Source organism: Anser anser (assembly GCF_964211835.1).
Source record: "Anser anser genome assembly, chromosome: 12".
In the NCBI taxonomy this organism is placed as follows: domain Eukaryota; kingdom Metazoa; phylum Chordata; class Aves; order Anseriformes; family Anatidae; genus Anser; species Anser anser.
This window is the reverse complement of record NC_139733.1, coordinates 16,381,744-16,395,758: the sequence shown is the minus strand read 5'-3', so window position 1 is coordinate 16,395,758 and position 14,015 is coordinate 16,381,744. Positions and strand designations below refer to the sequence as shown.

The window sequence follows — 14,015 nt, the reverse complement described above, 5'->3', positions numbered from 1 at the left end:
CTCTAGCACCACAATTTTGACGCGGTTACAGAGCAGAATGCAAAGAGCGCTGAATCCCCTGAGAGTGCTCCAAGCGTTTCTCTTTAATCTCTTCATTGGTGATTTTTTTTTTTTTTTCTTTCTGAGAAGAGCTCCATCTGCCACTGGAGATGGGCAGGTACAAACGCTGTGCACTCGTACCTCCAGCCTCCAGCTGCATGTTCTGCCCTCCTGCATGCCCTTCGTGCATGTGAAGTGCACTGCCCTCGGTGGAAGCTTAGAGGGGAAGACTGAGGGTGGAATACAGATGAGGTGGGATCAGAGAGCAGGTTATCTCCTCCTTTTTGCTGTGCACTGCCATTCGGAAGGCACCAGGAGACCTCAAAAGCAGCAGGGACTATCATGCCATACTCTCGGTGCCCAATATATTTTCCCTAACTCAGTAAGCAAAAAGCCTCCTGCCCTGGTAACATTTTCAAAGGGAAGAGGTCATGCCGTGCTGAATGTAGTTTGAAATGAGCGGCGTTGCCTCAAAAAGCAGGAGATGAGAGTGCTCCTTGCCAACGAGATATCTGGAAGAGTTACGGTGAGGCGTGAGCCACCGCCCAGCTCATGTCCCATCCTTAAATCAATCTTCTTCTGTTCACGGAGCTCTCTTCGGTGAGGAGGAGGATCTGGAGTGTCTCCCGAGCCTGTCCATCTGCAAAGACACGCCGTTCAGGATGGCACCGCTCAGTAAAACTTGGAGGTGGGCTCCAGAGCTCGTGCCAGGTGGGTGCTTCTCCCTCTTCCCCAGCACTGCTGCATCCTGGCACGTCCCGAAGTCCAACCTGGGTTGTCGTGAAGGTGTTGAGCAGCTAGTGTTTGGTTTCATTTTCATTAAAAGGCTAATTCGTTTAACAGTGCGAAAAACAGCTCTCCACCCTGCGGGGATGGAAAGGCTTTGCCTGGGGGCTCTGTCTGTGCTAAGTTAGGGGAAAATAATTTACAGACAGTGGGGGAAGTTGGATGGGGAGCCAGGGCAGAGTTAGTAGTGCGATCCTGAGCACTGCAGGACCTCGGGGAGGCACCGGTCTCTTTTCCACTGTGGTCCTCCCATCTTCAGGAGGGGGCGACGGGGTCTGTGCCACCCCCCAGCTGTGTTGCACAGCATCCGCAAGGAGCCTCGGAGCGGGCTGCGGGGCTCACAGGCAATATTTTGCGGTACTGCCCAGTACTTTGGGTGCTGCGGGCTGACCCAATCCGCCGCCCTGTGGCAGTGAGGTGAGCCCAGGGGCCGTGAGGGGGGCAGGCGGTGGTCCCTGGTCCCTGCTTCCTGCTGCAGCACCCAGCCCTGTGCCCCCCGGGGAGCAATGGCCCACGTGGGGATGGATGCTAATGATGGGGAACGCGATTGCCTGCCTTTTTGCCGGTGCTGCTGTATCATCTCAATTTAAATTAGCGTGCATTAACTGCAGTTATATTTAACGCCGTCTACGTGGCTGAATTTTTAGGTTGTTAATTTTCAATTGCGAATCACTTAATCGCGTCTCACTTTTTATAAATATTTGTAACGGGAGTTAATGCTTTCTATTAGGCGAGGCATACAAAAAGCCCAAGCCCCGGCGCCCCCTTATCTCGGGGCCTCTGCCTCTGACGGCGGGTGCGTCAGAAACCCGGGTCGGCCCCGCGCCTGTGTGCAGCGCCGCGTGGAGCTGGGGCTGCCTGCGTGCTCCGGCCAGGGAAGCCATTAGGATGCGCTTGGCTGCCTGACAAACAGGCGCGCAGACGTTTATTGTCCGCAGCGTGGCAACGCAGCGAAGGCTCAGCTCTTGTGATGCTGCTGTACTGCCCGCTCCTGCCGCATGCTCCAAACATAAACATGAGATGTGGAGGGCAACCTAGGGCTCCTAGCCCGGGAGGAATTTTAGAGGAGATGCTGAAGTCTTCTGCGCTGCTCGCTGGGGTGTTGAAGCCCGGGACCCTGAAGCCTGTCTCCTGTTCTCACAGGGGGGTGCCCAGGCGGGGCTGCGGGCAGGCCGTGCCCAGCAATAGGGATATTTGTCTTGGCAGGGCTCCTGCAGGGTTTACGTAGTGAAAGATAAAGTCTGAACATCTCAGCAAGCTCTTTAACCAGCCAAGTGCTCTGTAGCTGCCTGGCTTGGTCCTTAGGGTGCTCCCACAGCCCTCAGGGCTCCGCTCGACCTTTCTCACAGGTGCTGTCATCCATTTTGTTCATCCACCGGTTCTTCGGGGCTGGAACAGGCTCTGCTGTGGGTGATCAGGCAGAGAGAAGGCTGGTTGCGTTTCCTGGCTTGTGACTTGGATCAGCCCTGGTTTGGGATGAGATGGGGTTTTCTATGTTTTTATTTTTTTTATGGTTCTCAGTATCCTTCTTTCCCACCAAGAGTAATATATCCTGCCTTTATTAAGAAGTGTTGGCTTTTTTTTCCATGTTTATTTTTTAAATGTTACATGCTTTGATGTCAGTGTTGGCATAGCAGGAGGTGATTTGTCCAAAGCACTGCTCTTGTTGCAGTGCTGGCTTCCCAAGGATGGGCATATTTCCTACGTAAGTACAGTCTTAGCACCCCCACCAGGGTGTTTCCAGAGAGGTGGAAGGGGAGCATCTGTATCACAGGCATTTTTCATCATGTTGAGTACTAATTATTTCTAAGAGGTGGCTTTTCTGGAATGCACTACTAATTTAGAGATTATTGCACGGCTAATAGTGGTGCTTCTGTTTAAGAAGAGGAAATTCCCCCAGATGCAAATTTCCCTGGAATCTTTGGATGAGTCAGAGCACAGCATGTTAGGGCAAGGAACTGAATTTTTTATTAGCCTAGTAATAATAATTTAGCATAGCGATGCTTGTTATATTAATCATTAATAACTATTAGTCTTGTTATTATTATATACTGACTGAAGGGTCTTACAAATGTGGTGTTTCTGTTTTGGACTTTGATAAATTGGCACAATTTAGTGGACTGTTAGATGCAACCCTGAGGGACTAAAAATAGGCGAGTGCCATGGAAATCACCTCCCTTCTGATACATGGGGATCCCCTGTCCCTACAGGAAGGGGTCTGAAGGCAACACACACACAGGTTTCTGGTGGTCCAAGTCACAGGTGCGACCAGCAACTTGTCATCAGAAAGACATCTGCTCCATCAGTGCCCTTGAAGCAGTCGGTTTGTTCTGTCAAACCAATGTGGAAGACATCAGCTTGTTCAGCAGGACGGTCTGTAATATTCAGCAGGACTGTAATAATTTAAACTTCATGGATACCAAGACGAACTATAACGGGCAGTATGGCATTTTTTGCTAATCTTAGTCCTTGAAAAAGTTGGAGATGTAACCTTCCCTCCATGTTTCCTTCCTTTCTTTTCTGCTGATACACAGTTGTTTGGCCCTGAAAGGGAACCAAAACCTTGCTCTCAATGAACAAATTTTGTGTTTTGCTCCAAGCTTCTGCAGAAGAGAAATGCACTCAGTCATTGTCATGCTACTTCAGGAGCCAGTGTCATATCTCACATTCCAAGGCATGTACCCACAGACCGCGAGCATTATTTTGAAGAATGGCTGCCCAGTTCCAAGCTGTACCTCTGTGCCAGGCAAGTTTCTGTTCTGAATATGGTTTTTCTTTCCATTTTATCTTAATTATTTTCAAAGACTAAAAACGATCCTCATTCACATGATTTGTAGCTATCGATGTGTTGGCTGGTCCTACCATCACCCCTCACAAGCTCTGTGCTGGTTGCACTCTCCTGGGAGAGGCCTGGTCCCAGCCTCTGCAGGATGTCTGATTTCGTGTCAACAGGGAGGCCAGCTTCAGAATGTAAAAGTCATAGCTCAGGCTTGATCACTGAGCCATCACGACAGAGCCCAGAAGCCTGTCAGAGCTGGGCACAAAAGGTTTTCGGCCGGAGGAAGCAGCGGTGCAAAGATCTCCATGGGGAGGGCTGCACGGCAGGGTCAGGGAACTTTAACCTCAGGGAACGTGGACCTGCATTTCTGAAAGACTTCTCCCACAGGAGCTCCTGCCAGGACACCTTTCTGTCCCCACATCCCCACCTCTGCCAAGCGTCAGCAAATAGAGGTTTTGGCTTGAAATACATAAATGTGCTGGGACTGGAAAAAGCCTGTCAGGAACTGCCTCCTCCTGTGTGTGGAAGGCTTTCAGGTGCTTCAGTCCCACAACTAAGTCTAAGATCTCTCAGTTGATGATGAAGGAGCAGGAAAACTTGGAGGTCTCTGCTTGAATCAATGGGAATTGAAACCCAGGCCCCAAGCACGTTCCAGCAGGGAGGGAGAAACTTTTGAAGGAGGCCTGAATTCCTATGCAGGGCCCATAGCCTGGCCTTGCAGGTTATGTAGACACCTCTGGAAATGTTCCCTTGTCTTATTCTGTCACTTTTAATCCCACAGAGTGACAACATACTGTGGCTTTGCTAGAGCAGGTCCTTATGCCAGTTGGATATGGGGATATGGACTGAAGCCCATTTCAAGTTATGTGACCGATGTATTTACCATTAAGCTTTTAATCAAGGGATTGGGATTTGAGGATATGTAGATCTTTCTTCCATGTAGTTTGGGATGAGCTAATGCAGCTAATTCTAGCCATACAAATTATTTGGAAGCCAATAGTACTGTGTCACGTGTTGGAAATACAGGTGATTTACTTCCCAGTTGAAGATTGGGATATGATAAACTCTAAAGAAACAGGAGCAAGCTAAGTGTAGTGATCTGCCTGGGGCCACATGAACAAGTCAGAGCCCTGGTTTCTTTCGTGGTGCCGTAGCTCAGTGTATGCCGCACACACACCTCAAAGCATCCTTACACAATGCCATAAGCAGCGAGTGTGAAGGCGTGCTCAGAGATCAGGAGATTGTGGACAGCTTAGTTTTTAAGCCCTTTTGGTGTCGCACATCTCTCATGGATGATCTTGCAGAGGGATTTGTGGGGTTCAGGAGTTCTCCGGAGACAAATTGAAAGAAAGTGCCTTTTGGATGAAGGGTTTTGCCGTCCTTTTCATAGCCTGCAAAGCATTTGCAAAGGCAGACAGCACTTTTTCTTCCCCTCTCCGTTCTGCTTCATCTGTTTTTCATTTATGTTGATTTATTACCACTCGTAAATCTGTAGGTATCTTTGCACAACCTGCTGGAAAGCTGCACGATGGGTGTGCTTGCCTCAGCTCTTCCCCAGCCCTGCCGCTCAGTGCATCCTTGCAAAGCTGTGAGCAAGGTGTGCTGGTACACGGATCGGTAGCTGAGATAGCAGGGGGGGATTTCCACATTTCAAACCCCCACCGTGTGGGTAGCCTGGCTGCCACCTCCCCTTACGCAGCCACAAGGACTGATTCATCCTGCAGAGCTCTGCAGGCGAGCAGCGGGCACCCATGGGTGCTGCTGCCAAGCACAATGGACGGCATAAGAAATCTCTGCTCGGGTGCCAGCAGCTCTCCACGTGTGGGCACACAGCGATGCTGTGCTCCCCCTAAATATTTTGGAATCCTTCTCAGCTCGTATGGTAAGCATTTACCAACAAGGCAGCCTTTAGGCTGGAGTTAGTCGGAGGGTAGACCTCTTGACCTTGCTGGGTGAAACACGCTCGGCCCCAGCTGCTGTGTGCTTGTGTGATGTGTGAGAGCCCGGGCAGCTGCTAAAACACAGCAATTTACGGCTTTGTTAGGAGAGACAGCACTCGGGCAGGGAGGGGCCACTCGTACATCCCAGGGAATATTTTTACCGACAGATCTAGCACAGCCCCAAAGCTTATGAACTGTGAAATAAGATTTCTCGTAGAGAAGGAAGCGCCAGCCCTAACGGAATTGTCCAAGTCCTTTGTGCAGCTTTAAATCACTCCCCCCCCAGGACACTCTGACTGCTGTCTTACGGCAGCAGAGGCTCATTGGGTAAAGCAGGAGCTTGCTGGGATGAAGGGAGCAGGCACTGATCCGCAGCTGCTCAGCAAATGACCGCAGGTTTGGACACGACGGGCATCCTGCCGAAGATCGGGTTTGCATACGTAAGAGCAAAATGGTGCAGAGCTCTTTTTCAGCAAAGACAAGGGCGTTTGTCACTTGCGGGAGCCTGCATGCTGGATTACTTGATGAATGTTATAACATTTACAAATAGAGAAAAACCGACACTGAATGGCTTTTGCCCAGCATAAGGCCAGTTGGGCACTTGGCAGTTACATCGCCACACAGCCTGGCCAAGAATTAAATCAATGTTAAGCCTCTCCTGCTCTCAAATATCCAATAAGTTTATTGGAATTTTTCATGGGGTTGATGGATTTTTTTTTCACCTTTCCCAAAGTTTTTGAAAATTGCTTTCTAGCTGATAAGAAAACGTGCATGTTCTTAACAGAGCTGTTATACTTTTGTGTTTAAAAAAAAAAAAAAGGTACAGCACTCAAGAAACTTGAGCTTTTCTGCTTGAAATCTTGTTTCTGCTACTGTTGCTGATCAAAAATACTGTGTGTCTTAGAAGAGGAAAATTTTGGCACAGTAATAGGTACAGAGAGTAATTCATTGAATTAATGGAAATTTTACATTGTACTAGAAATATTCAGCGTGACTCTTAGGCTGAAGGACTGATTTTAGGAAGTCTGCCCAGCCAGAGGAGAAGCATCTCTGTCATATGGTGGCACTTGGAGCGCCCTGCTGCTGGGATGTGTGCTGGTACGTAACCACATCCTCCTTAAAACAGCTTGCAGAAGGCTGGTGCTTTGTTAAAAGCCTCTCGCCCTTGGCAGCAGCTGTGTCCAGCTCCTCCTTCTGTCCATTTAACAGTCAGGGTCACACGGACCGATTTGAAGAGAAACCCCTCATCAGGCATTCCTTGCAACCAGCCTTGTTCGTGTTGCACTTGGCCTCTGCTTTCAGTGGAGGGGTTTGCAGCAGGAAAAGGTGTCTCTGGCTCTGCCCCCTGATTTCTTCCCTTCTGGATGACAATCATTTGACATCCCTGGAGCTGTCCCGGTGGGCCAGGCAGGGCTTGGATGGGTTGGAGCAAACGCTGATGCCTGAGCATCTTCCCTGAGCATCCTGCTGAGCGAGCCGCAGGGAAGGCCGGCATCTCCTTTGCTGTTAGATTGGTGCATCCAGAGGGTTTTGGAGAGGCCCCACCACAAAAACCTCTCGTTTCATTTTAATCCATCGGCCTGGAGGGGGTAAGTGAGGCTCAGCTGCTTTCTGGCAATCCGTTTTTTGGCTGCAGTCCCTGAAAGAAGGGATTGCCTGTGCGCATCAAGTGTCCCCCCCGCCCCCCCGCAGTAAGAGCGCGCAGTGAGCAGGGCAGGGCGAGGCACGGCCATTGCAGAGCCCTTCCAAATAGGAGACAGCCCTGTAATGACCCCCCTGCCTCACCACAAGCTGGAAACCAACAGCACTGTAAAACTAGCAAAATTGCAGGAAGGAAAACGTGCTCCTGTCCATGCTGGGGCCGTGCTGATGCTGCCCAGCCCCTTACAGGCAGCCCCGAAGTTGCTGTCCCAAGAGGAGGGCACCCCCTGGGACACTGTCCTTGCTTCCTTTTCCTCTCTCATTTCAAATCCCAAGACAGCTGGCGGTCCTCGAGTTGTAATTTGCTGCAGAGAGGATTAGCGTGATGCCTGGGGTATTAGTGACTTAAGCTACGCAGACAGCTTAATGTCCTTCACGTTCCCAATTGAACAGGGAGCTCGGCATCCTGCCTCCGTGCAGGGACAGAGCCTTCAGCTCTGGTTCAGAGACATCACCAGAGCTGGGGGCTTTCAGGACCAGCTTCCCTTCCTTGCTCGTACAGAAGAACATTTCCTCAAGCATCAGCATCGTTTGTGGGAAAAGGATGCTACGGGTCGATCAGGGCTGTTCAGGGTGCGGGTTTGTCCTGGCTCGTGTCGCTCTGTCTCCTAGAGCAGTGGTTTTCTGACAAGAAGTGGAGGGCCTCCATGCAGTGAATCACTTTGGGGGCCACATGTTTTCCAGCTGGAGCACTTGGTGGTGCTGGATACCACGGTTACTAGCACGCCTTGACTGAGAGATTAATTATTAATTGAAGGGGTCTTATGAATTTTTCAGTATTTTCTCTGATTGTGCATTACAAAGTGAAACCGTCTTTCCTTAGACACGGATCTCTCCTAAAGCCCTACATCAAAGCTGCAAAATTGTCACCCATATTGTGATCTTGTTCAGCCTTCACATCCGGCGTGTTTGCTTTGAAATATTTAATCTACCATTTGCTGAGCTACGTAGCTCCCGGCGTGTCAAAGGACGAGAGCCCTGAAGCTTTCTCCTGGTGGCTTTCGGCACCAGTAGCCATGCACAACACAGCTATCGGGCTGTGTTTCAGGTGGGTGGGTGACCACACCAGCGCTTCAGAGGCTTTCCAGGAGCTCAGCATCTTAGGGGAAGCGTTTTTGGGGTTATTAAATCAACGCACTGGAAAATCAGTGCGACCGCTGAGCCAGTTTTAGTTAATTATTTTAGGAGGACTTAAGCTGCAGGTTCAGCTCTCTGTGTCAGTAACCTTCACTTATTTCAGCTGGACAGGGTTTGGCAAAGCCCAGCTCCACACCAGCACCAGGGCAGTGCTGGGTGCCAGCAGGGCTTGGCCAACACACAGATGGGTCAGGCACCTAGAAAATTGAAGTGGGTTTATTTCTGTTCCCCAAGTGGCACAGAGCAGGTCCCTACAACTCGACATATGTGTTGCCAGTGGATTTCAAGTGTGGTTTTCCATCACTGTGATGCAACTGGTTTGTGCTCTGCAGGGGCAGCATAACTGCCTCTAAGGGAGGGGAAATACTTTCCAACAAGCCCCAGCAGTCGGGACTCGGTGACATTTGCTCCCGGTGCTGGGAAGTGGTGTTAGCGTTAGCAGTGGCTGGCAGGGAGGGATTAGACCGTTGAGTGGTCGCGGTGGTTTCTGGCTCCTCTCCCGTGGCTGGTGACAATGACGCCGACAATGCCTGTCACTCGGGCGGCGCGCGGTGTAAATGCCAGGCTAATCGCTGCGCGTCGTGCCTGCACGCTGCATCCCGTCCTTATCAGTCCTTGTAGCTTACAACAAACTTCTTTCCGTCGGCGCTGTTCACTGCAATGGCTTAAAACTGAAAAGCTTTGTGGTGCTGAGAGCGCAGTGTTTTGGTCTGCTCCCCTAATGCTTGTAAAACTCGCACGCTGTGTTAAAAGTGTTGGGTGAGAGCCCCACCAGTGCACACTCGGGGGCATGGACCCGTTCTGCTGCTCCAGCATTGCTTTTGGGGCCAGGGGTTTGTAATGGCTCGGCTTTAAGGAGCGGTAATTCGAAGGCTTTTTTTGGGGCGAGCCAGGGCCATGGCTTTAAAACTGCCAGAGCTGAGCGCTCCAGGGAGATGAGGGGAAGCACACGGTTTAGGCAGGGATGGGGTAGGGGTGGTGCATCTTATTGCAGATCTTACGTCTTGGTTAGGCTGTTTGGTTTACCTTCTCCACCTTTAAAAGGTGCAGAGAGGTTACCTGCTGTCCCTTCAGGATACCGCGAGGAGAAGTCTTTGTTTCAGAGGGGAGGAAGCCAAGGGGTACATACGGGCGCCTGGTTTTACTGCCGTGCATTCAAAATCGCATCATGAGCATCTTCAACTTGTTTTATGTTACTAGTGCCCATTAAAATTTATTCCCGATTAGCAGTTTATATGTAAGAAATTGTCTTTTGCAAGATCTTTTTCTTGCAGTTGAGCAGTCACCGTGTGGTTAAAAGCAGGCATATGCCCTGCGATGCATTCAGTGACAGACTGGCTGTGATTCTGGGAGGTTTTGGGCTCCGCTCAGAATCTAATCTGCATAATTTTATTTTATTTTTATTGTTTTACTTTAACAACTGTTACACCAACGTAGATAATCTCTGCAGGGCAAGCAGAGAGAAATAATATTGTATGCGGGTAGACGTATGAAAACATCTAATTTACCAGCAGGCAGTTGGGTAATGATCAGTTGAGAATTGCAAATTATATACGTCATATATTTGTGACATGCTGCTGAAGAAAAGCCCGGTGCATGTGACAAATCATATATATACTGAAATTTATAATACTTTTCACATTTAATTGACTGGGGCAACCTTATGATTTATATCTTTGCTTTATTCATAGCATACCCATAACATGGTCATAATGCAGAACGAAACTAATTCAATTTCTCCTTGACTTTGTAAATCATTTATATATTTGGCTGTCAAGTATTTGAATATAAAGTGGGCATGCATACGGCAGAAAATAAATAGCTGATTCTCTAGTTAAGAAATTGAGTTTTAATGATGTTAGGGTCTACGTTGCCCTCCTTGGATGTTTGGTATTGCTTAGATAGCATGGATTACATTTGCCCCTTGCCTTATTTCGCAAGCAGAGCATGTTTTATGGGCGCCAGCCCTGCTCTCTTAATGGCCCTACATAGCGTTATGACTGCATAAAACCTCCTCAGCTTGCTTTGATGTCAGCAGGAGCAGCGAGTGACTGAGCTGCTGCCTCTGCTGCTCCTCGTCACGAGAGGTCTGCTCGAACTCGCCAGGACCGTCCACGCCGACTGCAGGCGGGGGCCGTCTCGTTAGTCCTGCTCGTTGTGTAACAAGGAGGAGATGCTCTGATGAGTTTTTGCCGTGGAGCTGTTACGAGGAGTCATCGAAAACACAGCCTGGCAATGCTCTTTGTTTCTTTGAAGCACTGGGTTAGCGGGCTCGGCCGCATCGCTGCGTTGAGGAGCTCGGCAGCGTGCCGCTCTGGAGAGGAACGCCTTCTCCTCTGGACCACCGCTGAGCAGGTGCCAGGGCTGTTTGTTGCCTCCCGGGAAAAATAATCTTCTGCAGTCAGGTCTCTCCATGACACAGTTTTTGACACCTGTAGCATCGCTAGAAAACATCTGCAAGACCAAGATAGTGCGGGAAGTGTGAGACAGTGTGCTGGCTCATTAGCATACCGCAACAACATCTCTCCTCCTGCAGCATCCTTGGTTTCTAAATTTGGCCTGGGAGTTATTTTGGGTAATGTGTGATTAGCCTCGATTACTGCAGCTCGGATGGAATTCAAATAGTGCCCCCTTTTTCAGAGCTGCAAAGCCATGGAAATCTGGGATTGTGCATTTCCTCCCCTTCATTAAGCAGCTCGGAGATGCTCGCACATCAGAGGAAGTCAGTTGCGTGACGCTTTTGCTCGTGGAGGAATTACTGGCGGAGTTAATCCCAAAAGGTGCTGGTAGTTCCTGGCTCCATACTGCTCTTGGGATCAGGAAGATACAGATGAAGACAGCAGGTTAGGAAGTGCATACAGTGCAGCTGGAGTGAGCGAGATCTGGGTGGCCAAGTCAGAGATCATTGAAGCTTCGGTGGAATTTGGATCAGGGTCTGAAACCGTGTAGCTTTCCAGCTCGAATTAAACCTGTAGCAGAGGCTTTCAACAACTAATCAAAAATATATTTTCCCTCACTCCCAGCCATAACGAATGTCAGCTCTCTGGAAAATCGGCTGTGGTGAAGCAGTATGCGAATGTCTTCCTGCAGACACGCAGGTCTCCACAGACAGCCGAGAAGTGCCGTGGACAGCTGCGGGTCTGGGGGGAGTCGATGTATTTTGGCACGTGCTTGGGAACCTCAGACAGAAGAGCTCGTAACTCGCCAGGCCGAGAACCGAAACTTCTGTCGTTGCCGCGGCCATAACTTTGCAGACTGCACTGCAGCAGCCCGGCGTCTGTTCTGTCAAGCAGCTTCTCTCCGGAGGAGGATAAAACGCAGGGAGGTGGTGAGAGCGACCCCAGGCCAGCGTATAAACCTCGTGTATGTGTGGCTGTCACTGGAGAGCCAGCACACAGCAGCCTGTGGCTGTTTTGTGTGCCGGTAGCCAGAAGGGATCAGTCCTGTGAAACCATGGGGGGATCCCCGCAAAGCCCACGGCTGCTCCAGGCGCAGGTCAGGAGGCCGCTGTCTGTAGGCAGGATTTTAAGAAGGGGCAGAGATGAACTTGGAGCTCTCAGAAAGTGATTCGTGGGGGCTGACCTTGGGTCTGTGAGTGGCCGGTCTCCTCCGGAAGGAGCCGGCAAGCAGCGCTTGGCTTTGGGAGCCAGCCCTCCATCGTGGAGTCGTGGTTTGCAAGAAGAGGTGAACCAAATCGGTGAGGTTTCGCACCAAGCTGAGCGTGGTTTCGCAGCTCCCGGGTGGAGCAGCGCCATGACCGCCCTGCTGCCAGCTGCTGCTGCACCTTTCTAGCCCTGTGCTGTGGCCAAAATGACCCTGAAGGGGCCTAGAGACTGCTTGGAGTGGAAAGCCGCTATAAAATTGCTGCTTCATTACAACAGCTCTCGTCTTCTTTGGGGTCTGGTTTTGATTTTGTGCGTTTTTGTTGTTCTGTAATTTATGTCTGTGCATTCCCACTAAAAATAATGTATCTATCAGCGAGTCCTACCAGTGGCAAGCTGCTTGCCGCAGTCACCTGTGCCATACCCGTGTGCTGCAATTGCTAGCTTAGCGGGCAGAAACTACTTCTTGCCCTCAGAGGACGTTTCAGGGCCAGGCAGATGCCAAACACCAAACCACGGGGCTGTGTGCAGCGTTGCGAAGGTCTCTGCTGAAGGCTGGGTGCATGAATCGGCTGCTGGCACGTGGCTGTAGCAACGGGGAGAAAAGGGGAAAGAAAACAAGCACATACTGTTCATTTCTGCTGAGTCTTTTCTGGCTGTTTCTGTCTTTTTCTGGATGCTAGGCAGGGGCAGGAGGGGGTCTGGTTGTTGTGGTGTGTCCTGTCCCCAGGGGCTGCAGCTGCCCCAGCACCAGGGCATTGCTGCTGAGTTGCTGCGAGACTGCTCCTCGGTCCCAATTCCTAGCCAGAGTACTTTATCACAGTTGCTTCGTGTAATCCTTAGTGAGAAAGGGAAGAAATGAGGGGAATTAACCTTGAAGAAGAAAAAAAGGTAAGTCCTCACCCAGGTAGGCTGGGGGCTTCCTGGCTGAAGGGCTGGTCTCGTGGTCGAGGGCTTCCACCCCTTGATCACCACTGCGTAATTCCCAGCTCTGGTGAACCAGCTCACAGGGGGCACCTCGAGGCATTCACAGCACCACAAGTAACGGGAGACACTGAGCAGCTCCTGAAGGTGCTGCACGGGTTGACTTTTTAACCTTGATTTGTTTTTTGTTGTTTTTGTACAGCTGGACAACCCGGACGAGCAAGCGGCACAGATCAGACGTGAGTTAGACGGGCGTCTTCAAATGGCAGAGCAAATTGCCAAGGTAAAATAAGAAATCTTCTGTATTAACAAGCATACAAGTCATTTGTTGTTAGTTTCCAGGTCCTGTCGTTCCCTCACATGTTTCTTTTCCCAATAGTCACCAGTTCAGTATGAGCATTTCCTTAACTGTAAAGAAAGAACAATTGCAGATGCTGCTGTTCTGTGACTTTGCTGGAGTGTCCCTGATGAGCTGGGCAGGTTCAGGTGTCTGCAAAATGTTTAGGTGCCTGATGAGTCCTCAGCAGTGGGGAAGAAAACGTCCTTAACTGCGGCAGCTAGATCTGCAAGTGCACGTCTGAGCCCTGTTTGTCGAATTTATATGCTGAGCAACAAGGATGATGATGGCATGCAACGGGAAGCCAGGAACTGCACTACAGGGGTTTGTGCTCTTCGGTGGGCTGCTGGGAGCCACAGTCCCCTGCCTGCAGGTAGATACTGCCTCACGCCAGGTTTGCTGTCCCAGAGGTGTTCACATTTTGCATGAGAATATTCAGGCCAGCATTGCCCCCCTATGGGCATCACTGCCACCTAGAGCAGCAGACGGGGGAGCTCCAAACAGTTTTTGTAACCAAGCACTCAGCAAAACTGCCCAGGGACCCTTCTGTAAGGAGACTTGGAGACATCTCCCTTGTAGCAAATTGCACCCTCACATGGCGCAGATTTACCTGGCTTCCAATAGACCACATGCACAGAGAAATCCTGGATCCTGTTGACATCAGCATGACCAAGATTTTATCCTCGCCTCTAATCAGATGCTCTGAGTCACAGATAAAGCCCTAATGGGGCTGAAGACATTGGGAGTGATCTATCTGGCTTCTTGATAAT

At 50.2% G+C, this 14,015-nt stretch overlaps 1 protein-coding gene across 13 annotated transcripts in view; it reads left to right on the top strand.

Moving 5' to 3' along the window:
- The window catches only part of CADPS (calcium dependent secretion activator), a 202,774-nt gene that overhangs the window by 57,262 nt on the left and 131,497 nt on the right, over positions 1-14,015 (top strand). For all 13 annotated transcript variants that reach the window (XM_083795704.1, XM_083795703.1, XM_083795702.1 and 10 more), the window contains exon 4: positions 13,111-13,191. In XM_083795704.1, coding sequence (XP_083651830.1) covers positions 13,111-13,191 — 81 coding nt within the window. The remainder of the gene's footprint in view (positions 1-13,110; positions 13,192-14,015) is intronic.